This window comes from Anguilla anguilla, chromosome 10 (genome assembly GCF_013347855.1).
Source record: "Anguilla anguilla isolate fAngAng1 chromosome 10, fAngAng1.pri, whole genome shotgun sequence".
Taxonomy (NCBI): Eukaryota; Metazoa; Chordata; class Actinopteri; order Anguilliformes; family Anguillidae; genus Anguilla; species Anguilla anguilla.
This window is the reverse complement of record NC_049210.1, coordinates 31,875,933-31,892,678: the sequence shown is the minus strand read 5'-3', so window position 1 is coordinate 31,892,678 and position 16,746 is coordinate 31,875,933. Positions and strand designations below refer to the sequence as shown.

The 16,746-nt window shown below is 42.3% G+C and overlaps 1 protein-coding gene and 1 pseudogene across 5 annotated transcripts in view; both read left to right on the top strand.

The window, feature by feature from the left end:
• The first annotated feature begins 2,931 nt into the window (after positions 1-2,931).
• On the top strand, positions 2,932-4,504 carry LOC118237145 (annotated as a pseudogene).
• Positions 4,505-11,239: 6,735 nt separating this feature from the next.
• The window catches only part of LOC118207104 (CUGBP Elav-like family member 4), a 53,969-nt gene continuing 48,462 nt past the window's right edge, over positions 11,240-16,746 (top strand). For 4 of the 5 annotated variants that reach the window (XM_035380408.1, XM_035380406.1, XM_035380405.1 and 1 more), the window contains exon 1: positions 11,241-11,901. In XM_035380408.1, coding sequence (XP_035236299.1) covers positions 11,637-11,901 — 265 coding nt within the window. In that variant the 5' untranslated portion in view covers positions 11,241-11,636. Of the gene's footprint in view, positions 11,902-16,746 lie in introns of all 5 variants that reach the window. The other variant, XM_035380404.1, reaches the window with a different exon arrangement.

Here is a 16,746-nt window from a genome sequence, read left to right as displayed (position 1 = left end):
TCCGTTTCGGGCCAGTTTTAAGCGGGATATGAAGCAGCGCCTTCATATCTAACCCGTGGCAACGGAACCAGTGCATTCTTAATTATAATTGTGCCCTGTTCTTACGAACAGAGGAAAAATAACTAACATCTCCGGTTTTGAATCACACCAGCCAAGGGAGAACACGCGATACCTTCCCCTCCAGCTACAAACCCTCATTGGTCTAGCTGTGAGGTGTTTACAAGTGGTGACCCCGACGTGATAGGAAGTATCTGGAGTGTGCCCTGAAGTTTCTGCTGGTGTTTTTCATCCCGGCGTGATACCCTTCACCGTGGGTATCTCGCATTTTCTTCTCTGGTTTCCTGATCCTTGGTGTGGTGAGTGACACAATTCTCATATATTACCCTGTGCTAGGGAGAGTTTTTTAGTCACTGTGCAGGGGATCGACATATCCCAGACAGGCCTGGGACCGTAGAAACCAGGCATTTTCAATATTACTACCCTTTGGGGAATTCATGAACAGGGAAAGAGAGAAGCTTAGGCTGGCATGTTTTTAGGAAATGTGTTGTGCTAATACGGCAAAATGCGTTTCAGAAAAAACTAGCCTATAGCAGTAGATGGTTGCGTATGTGTACGAACATGTAAACGTTTGTAGAAAGGAAGGGAGTTTTGATGCAAGGCTTACTACTGTTTCTGCGCAGAGGCGCAGAAAACCTTGCTCAAACTCAGGAGAAATGAGGCACTGGTGAAAAGCCAGTGAATTTTGAAGGTGAACAGAGTGGTATACTGTTATGAAAGACTAAAAAGCAATAGAAGGTGAACAGTGAGAAAGTTTATAGCTGCCAGTAAGCGTGTGCAATCACAGAATGCACACGCGAAGAAGTTTGAACTTTGCTAGGGGGCTAACCCAGAAAAAGTGGCAAGCTTCTTGTTATATTTAAATTAAATAATATTAAAATACTGCTGAATGCTGAATCAGGTGCATAACCTCGGCTTCAAAGTTCCAGCCCTGAAAGCAGAGTCTGTGCTGATCCTTAAACCCAGGTATGGCCCTGCGGCAGTACACACGTCTCAAGACCTCTGACAGTGCAGACTGCAGCTGCACCAAGTTTTGAAACTGTTCGTATCTGTCCGGAGGAAACCATACTTTAAATCTCAGAGATCGAGGCCGGTGCCGGTGTAGTCACTGTACCTCTGAGTACCGCGCCCGATGTAATGTCACAGGACCGCTGAGTGCCACGGCAAATGCAAGTCTCCATCCCTCTGAAAGTGTAGCCACAGGCTACAACAAGGGTGGCGACCGTCTGGAATTTGCCACGTGTGGGACTCATGTCTAAAGACCTCTGAGACTGGTGAAAAGGTATCAGGACACAGAACTTCTGAATTTCTGAGGTGCTGGAACCAAGGTCCTTGGCCTGTGTTATCTGTCTCAGTAGCCAGTGGTATACTATTAATTAAATAAATAGGTTAGGGTTTATAAAACAGTTGAGATAAGCCAGTGTAGAAGGTACAATTCCAACATGGCTTATAACCAACCAAAAAATAGACTTTGGCCTATTATAAATAAAATAACCATTAGCCTAGAGCTAAATTAAGCTATATAGGCATAGGTGTACCACCATTCACCTTTCGTTAGAAAGCTCATTTTCAAAAAAGTGTAGTGAATTCTGGTGTACCCTATTGTTTTCATCTGAGTTTTTGTTCTGTGTCTTAGCAGCACAAGGATGAAACCAGAGGATTTTAATTAATAATATTAACTAATAATATATTAATTATTAACGCATGCCTGTGCACGCCATTTAGAAACTGTTAGAATTCACTAACCGACTTATTTGGGTGCCAATTAAATTAGCTAAGGCATGTTAGATACTAGAGATCTAATGGTATTTTTGTGTGAATTTCACCATAGCACAACATATACATATTAGAATCTTTGTCAAACCATTGATAAGCCAGTCAATGCCATAAATGAATATAATGTCATCAAACTTTAACTCAACTAATAAGGGCCAGTATCATCTGTGCCTGCAAGGGAAATTATTTAAGGAAGAAGTCTTCCAATCTACATATGTCAAATAAATAAATAAATAAGGAGAAGAAGCAATTACTCCTAAGTTTACATAAAGTTTGTCTTTTAGCATTAAAATGTTGAAAGAGGGGTCATTTTTTGGCAAGGACTGGCTTACTGGTCTCACTTTATTCTAGTTTTTCACAGTTTCCTCTCCTTAAATTCCCTCCTTCCTTTTCATTTACTGTTCCTCCTCCTCCTTTCTCCCTTCTCCCCATCTGTCTGTCTTGTTCTGTTTCCCCCCCTTCTCTGTCAGTTGTTGAATATTTAAGGAGCAGTAAACCTACACTCCCAAGACAGTGTCTGATTTTCTTTTTGTTTTTTCATCTTTTTATTTTTTGTCAGTTGTGGTTTAACCCCCAAATTATGCAGACAGTAACCCTACATAGATTTTCTCTTCTTTGCACAAATACAGGCAAGAAGTTAGCACCTCAAGCATCGGTGACAGACCAGTTGGGTGGAAATCTCTGAAGGGGTCATAAACATGTCAGCAGCTCATTTAGCCAACTCCTAACTTTAAACAGGCCCCTTGGTGTAGCACCAGAGCAAATTTTACAACACCCAATTCGTTACATTAGGGGATCCACCCATCCCATTAAGAACTTCACAGTCATCTAATCTAACAAGAGCACACAAACCAGCACACATCCAATCCTAAACAGCGCACATATAGGACACAATAGAAACACTATCCTATGTGATTCTATGAATTTCTTGGTGCAATAATGAATTTCTCTTATACCATTAACACATCGTATTAGACAACATTTCTTCAGTCTGCTTCAATTAAACTATTTTACAGTAATTACCATTCCAGTAATTTTCAACTTTTTAATAAATGTATGTATGTAGGCATTGTATGTTTCTGAACACTACTTGTCTTATATGTCTTAATTTATGATTTTGGTGTTTTTCTTTATTTTTTGTTCTTTATTTTTATACTATCATTTTCAATAACCATCCACACAAAATGTATTGGGTTCTTTGTTTCTTTTCCTTTAATTCACCCAGAACAGGTGTACCCAAATTCCACTACCATACGCTCTATCGGCGTAGTAGTGAAGAATCAGGTTCTAAAATTAGATCACCTTACCGGGTATATCACTATGAGGGGCACAGAGACCATATTCACCACTCGCATGTGTTGTCATGAAAGCTCCAGCTATATCATCTGTACCTGTAACACCTTACAACCTTTTTCTCCCAATGATACCAAATTCATTAGTGTGCAGTCTTTGCATGGCCACGCTGACGCTATCCAGGTTTCCCACACACAATGGTGCGTCATCAGCGAGATGAACTCTTTCTCGTATGGAGGTCTGACCTGTCCAGCAAACCACACTTTCTGCTTGGAAGTGACGGAAGATTTGGCCATGGGTCAGATCAACATTCTAGGCCGAGTTCCACTGGAGGTGGACGTCTCCCCGTGGTGGGAGGACACATTCTACGAACAAGGAACACGGGCCCTGACTGACCTAATGAGTTTGGTATAACAGATCATCCGTGACACCAATTATCACATCAACCAGGCTTAGGTGGAGGTGAATCTGGCCAAAAGAACGGCGGAGATCCTGGCCAGCTCCTCTACCCGGTCCGCCCAGGACACGTACACCTGGTGGGATTGGGTGTTCCGAGGGTGCGTCATCCCTAGCGCAGTCATCTTTACCATCACCCTGGTTCAATGCTGTTATTTTCGACACCTGATACACTCTCTGCGCACCTCCACTCATGCTGCATTGGTTCTCAGCCCCCTCCAGTTTCCAGCGAGGCCGGGCTTGAGACCATAAACACCGGACCTGGACTGCTGTCAAAGTTGGGCATTTTCAGTGACCCCTGGGACAGCGTTCTGTTTGTCCCACGGGGCCAGAGAGGGGAACTGTAAGGCCCACGGGAACAGGCATAGAGTGGAATTTCCTCTCTGACTGTCGTAAAGCAATTCGCCAGGTGCAGAGTCTGATATTGTCGGGACAGAGTGGCCCGTAAGACCTTGGCATCTGGTTTTGCGACAGTTAACAGGTGACACCTCTTTTCTATGGTCAAGCAATTCTAAAATTATCCCAACATCCTGGAGGTTTCAGATGGCAAGTGGTAGGGTCGCATGGTGGAAGTGGGGCAAGTTGCTCAGGACGGTTGAGGGACAGTCACAGTGCCCTCGCCTGGTGTCGCTGGGTAACTTGTCTCCCAACCTTCATAAGGAGAGAAATTTACTCACGCACACTTTTTGTTGGGAAGTAAATCCCGATTTGGGTCGAGTGCATTGATACACTACACTATGCGGTCTTGATGCACTGTGGAGGGACATTGAGAGTTGACGGTTGGTTCATGTGAAAGATTGTGCAGTTGTTTCATGTTTTTCGGAGTTTTCATGACAATCACGAGAACAAATATTCATATTTAGTATGGTTTTTATGGTCTCTGTGCGAGTGATGCTCTGGTTTAGGTTTTAAAACCAGCAAACCTGTAGAAAATCTATTTTAATCAATGTGTAAGTAAACTGTATTTTTGGGACACTCCTCCTAGTAGCCTAAATCCATCTGTCTGATCCTGTCTGAACCAAATTCCAATCTTCCCCCTCCAAGTACATTTATGGTTTTATGACCCTTTTGTGGCGACATCCACCTGCCTGCGCTGGGTTCTTATAGGAGAGGAACAGGGCCCTCGGGGAGTCTGCAATCAGACTTCCCACACAAGACTCTTTCTGTGTGTAGACTGCTGTCAGGTATGCTCATCTTTATCTTTGATTGTTAGACTATTTTCTAAATTCTGTAACCACAAATTGACTATTTTAAGTGTATAACCTACCTGACATTAAAACTGTTAATGACTTGATTTGTGTGGTCTTGGTCAATGTTTCGTTCTTGTAAAAGCCTTCTAAGTCGGTTTCCCCCAATTATGACTAGGGAACTGCCCGTTGGACTTGTTTGATCACCAAGTTTTCAGTTAAGGCGGGACCGTCAGCAGAACCAAGTTGATCCTGGGATGACCAATATTGGCCCTTTCGGAGTCCCTGAACCTTAATTAGGTTATACTCCCCATGAGGGAAATCTCACAACCGCTGTGTCGTCTGCAAACATCTAGTTAAATTGTCGTTACGGGCGTATCCGCGGTGCGTACCGGGTGAAACTGCGTTGACCCTCGGTGTAGAACTTCAGACGAACTGAGGTCCATTCTAAATCAAGCCTAAATTCTAATTTGGAACATAACTTATTAATTAATATGGAGTCAGATTATCACGAGGATAAAACCTAGTAACTGTTACGCTTTCTTGCTGTGGTCATGGATATAGTTGATGTGTTGTTCCGCGCATTTGTGAATATTCTGATGCTCCCATTGGGATATTGACAGTCCGGCGACAAATCGGATATATCTCTGATGACAGCATAGCCCCGTTTGCGAATGGAGAATAACCTGAATGCTACTGATCCGTTTCGGGCCAGTTTTAAGCGGGATATGAAGCAGCGCCTTCATATCTAACCCGTGGCAACGGAACCAGTGCATTCTTAATTATAATTGTGCCCTGTTCTTACGAACAGAGGAAAAATAACTAACATCTCCGGTTTTGAATCACACCAGCCAAGGGAGAACACGCGATACCTTCCCCTCCAGCTACAAACCCTCATTGGTCTAGCTGTGAGGTGTTTACAGGCCTATTTTAGGGAGGGCCAGACCGGGCTTTCTCTGTCCGGCACAGGACAGCTTGTGACCATGTGCCATGGTGGCAAAGAGCCTCCAGCTAAGTTCAGAGAAACCATCCTGTTGCACAGATAGCACAGCCAGCCAGACAACAGGTTTGCACGTGCCACATCATCAATTAAGCATACATTGGGGGCCAGAGGTTCAGGAACAGCCTCCAGCTAAACCCAGAGAAACCATTTTGCTGCGCAGAGATCATGGTCAGCCAGATAACAGATTCGCAAAAGTCACACCATCAATTAGGTATAAATTGGGGAACTGAGGATCAGGAACATTTCATTATTTATTTTTTTATTTATTTATTCATGGTCTGTGGAACACACTGTGCCCTGAAATTTCACTTTGTAATTCACAGTTGTCAATGCATATTTACATCAGAACGTCCATTCGCAATTACAAAACCAGTTGCTTCAAGCAGTGACTTCGGCAAATGTTAACACATGCCAGTTTTTATATATTCTCCACAGACCCAGCAACTGAGTTTTGTCCCCTGCAGGGTACTGTACATGAGTATCTGTCCTTAATCTCAAAAACTATATATCCTACAATATGCTGAAACCTACACTACAGGGGACATTCAATAAAAATAAAATTAAATAATATCTGTGGAAATATTTTCAGCGCTACATTTTTTTTTTGTCATCTAAGACACTCGTCTTATATCAAAAATAAAAAAAAACTTTTTTTTCTGTCGACTCTCCGGGGGATAAGACGGAGGCCGGCGTTAGCGGCCTGAGGTTTTTTCGTGCGAAAGGCCGAGGAACGTTAACGGAAGCGAAGTGGCTGTTCTCTTTCTTTTTTTTCCCCCCCGCTCCTCCTTTGGCCGCCGTTACGGCCGCCATTACCGCCGCGCGTCCCGGCAGACGCGGAGCGGGCTGCGGCGTCTGACAGGCGGCTGGCATTTACGCCGTCGGGCAGCTCATCACGCCCTATTCACATGCAAATGGGCCTCGGAGATCAGCGGGGCCTGTGGGTGCGAGCCACACGATGGCTCCCGCTCCCTCCCTCTTACTATCTCTCCCTCTCTCTCTCTCTCTCTCTCTCTCTCTCGCTCTATCTATCTCTCTCTCGCTCTCATTTTTTCTTTCTCCTTCCCTTTCTTTTTATCCCTGTCTCTCAAACTCTCTCGCCGTCGCCGAGATAGCAGTTGCCGACTACCGTTGTCATAACTCACGGGGGTTTTTTTTTTCCGTATTCATTTAGTGCCCCCCTTTGTCGCACGTGCCTAGTGCCGGCCAACTAACGCCTACTTTTCACAAAGGAAACTAACGGACACACATTCTCACATACATATACACACGTCAACAGATAATCGCCTACGCACACTGAAGAACACCCGCACATTCACACGCACTCACTCACACAAACACACACACACACACACACTTATTTTTACCCATTAAAAAAAAAAAACAATCTATCCATTAGCACAAAGTGAATCACTTCTGGGCTGTGCAATGTTTTCACATGGACATGGATATGGATTTGGATATGGATATGAAAATCCACAAAAAAAAAAAATGGTAATGTTAAATGTGAACTTTTCAAAAGTTAACTTTTCACATTTTTTTTTTCCTAAAATTCGAAAGAAACCCTTGTCTTTGATTTTTTTTTTGTTTCATGAATATAAATGTACACTGACAAAACAGTGAAGGAAGAAAGAACATCAAGTGAAGAATATACATGTCCATTCCATTAATCCACTAGTTCTGTCAGCTGTTTCTTTTCCCCCACTGAAGAGACCTCTGCTCGTCTGTCTTTCCCTCCCTGCTGGAAATACACTGTCCTGCAAATCATCTGGTTTTTTTTTTTTTGGTTTTTTTTTTTTCACCCGGGGCACGAAATGCAAAGCGCGAAAGGCGACGAGAACTTCGACTCGACTTTTGATGAAACCGCGGCGCGGCTCCCTGCGAGCTCTGGGCTCCGCGGGTGCGTTTCATAAACTGCCGGGGCGGCCCGAAGAATTACATTTCGACAGACCTGACAAAAAAAGAAAAATGGCGCTCGACGGCTGCAGAAACACCGCCTCGACGAAGAAGCCGTGTCATTTGTTTGCCTGTGAAAACCCATCGATTTTTTTTTTCCCGGGCTCGTGCCGGACATCGTGCGAAGAAAACGTGTGCGACCCGAGATATCAAAGTATTCATTGACTGTTCGGTGAGAACCACACTGTGGCTCAACTTCACTCTGCTCCTGGGTTCCAATGGTACAGTATCGCACCGGCCTATTTTTGTTGCACTTGGGGGCAAACCTGACTCAGTTAACATAAACAAGAGTGAGGGTTTGATTTTCACGGATCATTTTACTTCATATTATAGTTACTGTTGTATGCGGGCATTGATTTATTATTCATCAAATAATAAAATAAATTGTGATTTCAAAATTGATGTAATTGCTTCAGGATATTGCACTGGCCAATGGTCTCTCTCTCTCTCTCTCTCTCTCTCTCTCTCTCTCTCGGGCAAGTCCCTAAAACCATGGTAGGGTTACATCATATTGCAACCCCCCTCTCCCTTCCCCTACATCCCTGCCCTCAGTTTAAAATACAGGGTCCTGTGAGGAAATGAATAACCTTTAAAAAAAAAAAGCAACATGGAGATAGTTTATGCAACAACACCTGCTCATGATTAATAACACTAATCCTTATTGCTGCTTTACAGCTGTGCACCTGCAGGAGGATGATGTCACTGTCGGTCAAGATTTATAGTAAGAGGACGTGGATCGTGTCTGCGGTGGAAACTCAGATCAGGGCCTCTCCTCAAAACCCGTTAATTAGAAACTCTTGACCTCCATCACCTCCATCCGCTCACCCCTCCCACTCACCCCATCCCGAGTGGAGATTGACATGTAATTCTACCATCGAAAGAGCTTTCTTGTCACCGTGTTTTCTGTGACGATCTTGGAACAGCACTGCACCTTGGGACTTGGTGTTTTTTTCCCATCTGCTTCTCCATGGTGAAATATTTTCAACTCCGAGATGGCACTCTGTATGGCCATCTCGGAAGAACTGAACTTCTTTTTGTGTGGTGGGTGGAGGGTGGTAAATTATTTGATGAGGAAATTATTCCATCGATTCAATACAGAGACCCCTCAGACCCATCACAAAATCTACACTTGGAGATTCTACCCAAATTCAGTCATTGAAGGAGAGAGGTTGTTGTTCCTCAGTGACCATCGTTGGGCCCACAGGGCAAAGAACACATAGTAAGGGGGGGTGCGTGAATTTGTGTGTGTGAGAGAGCATGTCAATGTGCATGACTGTGTGTATTTGTGTACACATAAAAAAAATGTGATACTATTTTAAGTCTGGGTGCATTTAGTCATTGCCTTCCACCTTCAGAAGATTTTCAATGTGTGTCGTTTTCTTCTGTAGCATTTTTGTTTACTTCTCTCAGATCTTTGAAGGTGTCCTTCTCTCTCTCTCTCTCTCCCTCCCTCTCTCTCTCTCTCTCTTTTTCTCTCAGAGAAATATTAACATTTAGAAAAAGGTCAAACTCAAAAGCAGGCTTTCTCTCTTCTCGGGCTCTCTCTTTCCCAACATAAATTGAATTTACTTTTCATTTATTTGATTGTTTCAACCTTTTATAGCAGAAAAATGGAAGGGACACGGCTGAGCCTCATCTCTGGCAGTGCAGTGGCATTCTCATTACGAGAAACAGCAGCGGTGTCAGGACGCAACAGAGAGACCCACTGAGACAATTATCATCTACTTATTAACGGGGAAAGGAGTAATATTTATGGCAGAAATTTAAGCCCGAAATAAGATCACCCCATCTATTAAACTGTAGAAGCTCAACAAGAGTGTCTTTTTCTGTGTCTTTTTCTCATCTTCTCATATGGCCTTTGTCACGTCTCCAGGAGAGTGCATATTTACCCATTAAAACATGCTATCATATTTCTTTGCTAACATATTTTTGAATCACATCACATCACCATAAATCAAATCAGCATTATTGGCGGTATTATTTTTTTCTCAAAAGAACAATATACGACATATTATTGCTCTGGGCTGAATATGAACGTTTTAATTTCTTGATGACAGCAATTTCCTTTAAATAAACGAAAGCTAAATCGCAATTAACTCTTTCCAAAGCTGCCGCGTGGAGTAATTCAGAACCACGGATAGCGACCAGTCATCGCGAGACAATTGGCCATGAATGAATTTGTACGCACGCGCGGGGAAAGTTGTCAATCCTATTATTGAAACCATTTCCATACATTCAACTTTTACTTTATGACCTCGTGAATGTACGGACATCGGATACTTGTTAATTAAAGGTGGGTATATGTTCAAAAAAAGGTCAATTCAATTAGATATTTTTTGAGGTGAGCATTTCTATCAGAAACATTAAAATGTAAATCTAAATCGCAATGCTGTGACGAGCATCCAATAAAAAATTTAACATTTATATACACGTAACATGTAAGAATGTATAGCCTACGTTATTACAAAAGGACATGACGTCGCTGAAAAGTGAGGTGGTGGCTCATGGGCGGAAATTTGGTCCGATAAAGCTTGGTAAAGCTTAACAACCATCGAAGGTTGCTATATGAGGAGTCGACGTCTTCTGCACATCTCTATAAAATACCTATGTGGTTTTGTAGCGAGCCCTGTCCCAGGCTGCATGGGGTCCGTCTCCTGTGGGTAACAGGTTTATCTGCGCCCTTCCGACAAACTAACTAAAAAAAAAAAACAAGAGAAGAAAAATACTTCCTTTTCATTCTAAATTGTATCCTTTTGACTGGTATAAAAGAGTTACAGGTAGTCTACATCAAAGAATCGTCAAGCCGAAGACAATTACACGTATGCTGACGGCAGAGAACCGAACGGAATGTACCGCTGTCTACTCTCAGAAATCGCGTAGACGCTTGTCTCCCGGACGCTTCAGCACCGGAGCTGTCCATCATTTAGGAAGATTTCTAGCCGTTTTCTATCCCGTCTCTGACAATGTATCCCGTGGTGTATTTCCAAAAACAAGCAGTATAGCTCGAAATAGAGACTGACCAGTGACCAATCCGTAAAATGCCCCAGGGAAAAGGCCCAATCAACACCTAATTGAGACGTTACCAACGCACACATGTACCCTATAAATCATTTTCAATGGCATTGATGTAGCAGTTTGACTAAACAAACCATCTCACGCCTTTGTATCACAAAACGGAATACGTCTTCACATTACAACTAGTGATCATTGATTCAACTAAACGTATGCTGTTAGGCAAAAGAGATAAAGGGTAATATTCGGTTATGTTATACGTATTTTGGGTAGCCTATTAAACGTATTCAAAACAGTTGAGGCGTACAAGAAGTGTAGAGGTATGCTTTGTTTTATCTTCGTAGCCTATATAGACCTCTCTTTATTGTGGAAGATACCATTCTGAGTCTGAAGCAAGAAAAGGGGGAAAGCGACTCGGTATTTTCCACAGACTGGTATATATTTTCCTACTAAACATCCCCGCAGTGAATAGACATTTTGGAGCCGACCCTGTCTGTTTAAACCGAGGGGACACCCATACCGATACTCAATGCAAAAAATATAAGCGTCTAATCGGGGGTAGGAGGAACGGAGGTGTAAAGAGATAGAGACTCCTCTGTCTCTCAATTTCTTGAATTAATTAACACAATATACATGAAACAAAACTACACCTCCATAAGCCGTCTTTGAAATACTTTATATACAAATGTATGTATTTATAAATGTAAATATTTATCTACATTGACATTACAGCTGGACACTCCACGCTTGCGCAACTCAGCTACACGAGTATCTTAACTAGCCTACTCTTGAAGCTTACTGTAAGACTACTGCGACAACTACTGCAATTACTACCATTACTACTTGTACTTCCACTAAGACAATTGTTATTTCTGCTGTCAGACGTTCCCCGTTGGAAGATGACAACTTTAACAAACGGACAGGTGGACGGCATGGGTCACGGCAGCGCTGCCAGCACGAATGGGCTCGTGAACGGATTAAGCCACAGTCACAGCCCCGCGAGCTGCGCCACCATCCCCATGAAGGACCACGATGCCATCAAACTATTCATCGGGCAAATACCGCGCAATCTGGACGAGAAGGACCTCCGACCGCTCTTCGAGGAATTCGGAAAGATCTACGAACTCACTGTCCTCAAGGACCGCTTCACCGGCATGCACAAAGGTAGGTCTCTGCTGGGAGGCGAACTGCGGAATGTTGCGCTGTACCTTTATCCCGGCTCGTGCTGTCTTATCGACTATGTCACCGGGATAAGTATAGAAACGAGGAGACTGGCTGCGTGTGTCTAAATCGCTGTAAGTTCTGTTAGCAGGATGGCTTTTTAGAGGGTTCGTGGTGAATAAGTTTTGCCTTGTTTGGAACAATTCTTACTTTTCTTTTTTGTCGTTTCAATGTAGCATCGTAGCATTCTCTGTAGCATCGACTCCACGCAGACAGAAACAGTTTTTGCTTGCTGAAGCAGGACTTTATTTATTTATTTATTTATTTATTTAATAATTCATTCGTTAATTCGTTCATTTATTGAGCCTACTTACTAACTAACTTACTTTAGAAATGGGGGCGTTGTTAGGGGCAGAAATACTGTTTGGTCCACTGAACTCTCCGAGAAGGCTATGCAAATGCACTTTCTAAATATTTGATGAAAAACGTAGATTGGCGTAAAAACAAACAGCGTTGTGTCAGGCGATAGAGCTGAGGTCGGTGTCTGTTCCACTTCAGCAAACTTTACGTTCTTGCAACACTGAAGGGGATGAATGGCATCTGGCATAGCTGCTTTTAATAATAGCCTGAAGATTCTGCTCTGCGAGTGCTTGCATGTGATGAGGGCGTGCATGCATTTGTGCGTGCGCTCGTGCCTGCCCGTGTGCTTACTCCAGTATTCCGTAAATTATTAGGAAACAGCCATCGCATTGATTACTTCGAGTTAGACAGCTGCGTGCCGCCGTAGCTCTCACCGCCCCTCCGTTCGACACAGGGATCCTCTGTCACGGTATGAGTGTCTCAACTGAGTTGAACGCGTCCTAAACATCTCTGCAGATGCACAACATCTGATTTTTTTTTTCAAGCGTGTTAATCACGCTGGCTGTCTGAAAAGTTATATTGCATATATACACTTTTCCCCTGAAATTAATATTTCTAGTATTCGTTTTTGATAATGAAATACATTGCATCTGTTCTGCAAAAGCTTGGTGAAAACATGAAACTAAATGGCATAAACTTGCCACACCGTAAAATGTCCAGTGTTAATTAAACTCTAACAGAGTACATATGGTCCCACTGTGTACCAGAGTGGGGCCATATGTACTCTGTAAGAATTGGTTTAACACAAGACATTTTACTGTGCAGGTCTCAGATCGCAGCTGTTTAAGTTTGCAGACTCGTTCACCCTTAGCTTGCTGATACCGTGAATACGGTGCCACTGACCTGCAAGCCTACAGTGCTCTTTGGACAACCTGTGGTGTCATGGTTGTGACTATCAAGGAAGGAAGAGACTGCATGAGCCTTACAGGCAAAACTGTGTGTCTGTGTGCGTACGTGCGTGCATGTGCGTGTGTGTGTCAGAGAGATAGAGACAGAGAGAGGGAGAAAGCAAGCGAGAGTGTGTGTGAGTCTACATAATACAATGCAGATCTCTCTCGGCAAAATCTTCCTGATATAATTATTGCATTTTAATGCAGTATGTTTTCTGGTATTGATCATGCATGCATTCGCACTAATACTACTGCAGAAATGCATCTGAAAGCCCATTCCCCACCCCCTTTTCCATATTCTCATACAACTCCTTGGTCATGTGGTTTTCATGCCACATTTTTATTTCATATAAGCTCCTCCCTCAGCGAGCGTATCTACAGGCGTTGTGTGGACAGCGCAGTTGTTGCTTCATGGCGTGTGGCTTGCACAGTGTGCGTGAAATCAGGGCCCACCTTCTTCCCCTCCAGCACAGAGACAGCTGGACAAACAACATGCCAATGTATTGGGTATCTGTTAGAAAGTGATCATTATGAATAGGCAGAGAGAGAGAGAGAGAGAGGTGTGCATAATAGATAGATCAAGAGAGGTGTCCTACAGAGAAAAAAGAAATAAAGTGCAAAAGAGCTGTGTTTGCATATGAGAGTGAGCAATATAGGGAGAACGGTACAGTATGTGTGGGTGTGAGAGAGAGATAGACAGTGGGACAGGTGTGTGAGAGAAAAACAGGGAAAAAAACAGAGGGCCTCATTTATCAATATTTTGGTTTTTTTTTAAAACCGTGTGCAAATTCATACGTAACCGGAGGCGACCTAACAAATTCTGTCGGATTTATCAAACGCTTGTAGCCGTAGCATTTTCCCTTATCTACCTGCGCGTGTGGATAAATAGCAATTAATCGTAAATAAAAATCGCGTTCACAGAACTTGTGAGTAGCATAAATTTCGCCCCTGAAATGCCATGTAAGGAGCTTGAAATTCCACTGCAGGCAATTTTAAGAATGACGGAGAAAAGACTAAAAAAAAAAACTTATCTGAAGCGGAGATTGCAGTGCTGTTAATGGAAGTACAAGCCAAAAACATATTTTATTCAGTAGTGTAAGCAGTGGAATGTCAGGGCCAGGAAATACTAAAGCCTGGCAAGATATAGGGGAGAGATCGCTGCAACAGTAACGCTTTATAAATGTAATACGGTCAGAAACTTCATGTACAATGCGGCATGAACGTAGCCACTTCAGATTTGTACATGTGTAATTCAGTCGTCGACCGCTTCCCAAAGGAATGGAGCAATGTGATAACCATTGTGGGAAATATTTCCAAAAAAAACTGCTTTTGAGCGAGCTAAGTAAAAAAGATTTTCTGCAGTAATTTTCGGGTATAAGGCTTTATTTTTATTTACAATAAATCAAATCATAGCCAACATCATTTTTTATAAAGTTATCTGTCCTTGAAAAGTTAGTATGGTTTTCTAAGTGTATTCTAGCGGGAATTGGATGCCAGGTTATAAAAAATTTAAAGAAAACATGATGTCCCCGTCTGTGTAAATGTAACAGCTGTTACAGTTGTCCTGCCTCTGAGGTGCTAAAAGACACAACATGCGTTGTTGCTGTTATATGTTGATAGAATGGCATCTACTGAGAAAACGAGAGGGTTGGTCCCCAGGAAGGTCATGGAGAGGGCTTCATATTATTCAGATTAGGGACGCTATATGGTATTGAAAGCCATCTACGTGTAGTGTCCTTTTGGGAAGACCCTAAGAATTTTAAATGGTGTTTAATATTTTTTTTTTTTAATTAATTTTACTCTTCAACGTGTTAGACTTTCTTAGTTAGTTCAGTGTTTAATGTTAAATGTGTTAAGCTAATTTTCTTGCATCCTTGACATAGCCTCATATTCTAGATGCTCCTGATTATTGGGAAAGAAACAGCTCATGGTCACAGGCATTTACAATAGGCAGACACCAGATTGATCTGCATGGTAGGCTATTTGCTTTGTGAAAGCTTACCTGAGTGTTAAGACACTGACAAAAGCAGGTTTTCTCATCCATTTGGACGTTACCACAATTCATTTCCCGGTAAGTTACAAAGTTGCTTGTGCGTCAATGTTTACACACTGTGTTTTTTTTCATAAATGAAGGCCCATGCTGCTTAATCTGAGGATGTGGCTGGTTTAACGTTACCACTGGACATTTGTTTCCTTGATTTAACTTAGTATATGCAGAAAAAACCTGCATACACGCATTATAGGTTGTTTTCATTTACTGTTCATTTGCAGCTATTCCACACCTCTGTTACAATCATACCGACTAACACCAGATTGTGTATACTTCGGTTTTAATTGTATCCTACTGGATTAAGTTATATAATTGAAACGGATAATATCTCCTAACGTGTCAAAGCCGTTTGAAGTAAAATTTCATAGTGCTAGGATAAATATTTTGCTGTGTAAATGAGGAAAATATTACATTATTACATTAATGGCAACTCCCACCTAGCTATTGTTGTAAACCCTGTGGCTTGACATGAAACTGGAGGCAAAGATTAATTTCTAATAAAGCGAGGTCAGCCATAGCAATGAAGACCTAAGCTACGATATCTCTGCCCTATTTATAGCAAACTTTGCTTGTTTTTTGGAATTTATATTCAGTTGCAATTAAGCAGTCTATTAATCAGGATTAAGCAAATGATGCGTCACCTATTTTAACGTTGAATCCAATTGTGATTTTTATACAATAATTTGAACAGTTATAATATAATATTGAATTAACTTATGATTTATTCTAATAATTTTGTCACACTTTTCTAATTATAATAAAACGCAATGAATGGAATAATAAAAAAAGCACAATACGCAAAGCAAGCTTTACAACCGTTTTATTATTATTTTTTCATTTACTCACACGATGGATTTTAGAGCATTCCTGACATTTGTTCGGCTCCCACAAACAAACTGACGCACGAAAACTTTGATAAATCCCACATTGTTCGCGTAAATGCATTCGCGGGCAATTTACGGTCAGATTTGTTCGCCTCACGTTTGATAAATGAGGCCCTGAGTGAGGATAATCTTCCATTAATAGCCGAAGCATGGTGCCGATGCCCAGTTAATCACGTTGTCCATGGAGCTACTGAGCGCAGTGCTGGAGGATTCTAAGAACTGTCTCCCTCTTCAGATATACACCAACCCCCTCATCCCCAATCCCCAACCCCCCCACCCCCTCCAACCTCCGTCCCCCATTCACTTCCCTGTTGCATCACTGCTGCTGTTTTTAAACACAACCGCGGTTCACACCGCGCTCTGCCTCGCATACAACAGTGTCACGCTCATTCAACATATCATTAATTCATTCACTCTCTCTGCCCTCTTCCCCTCTCTCCTTCTCTCCTTTATTTCTGCTTTATTTTTCACTCCTTCAGTGCTCTCAGCTCTGAACTGGTTCATCTGCTGGCCTTTGCTCTCTGTTTCAATGACTGGCTCTCCAACCAGCACCTGACACTGTAATTGGGCCTTGATGGTTTTGCTTTAAAAAAAAAAAAAGAAA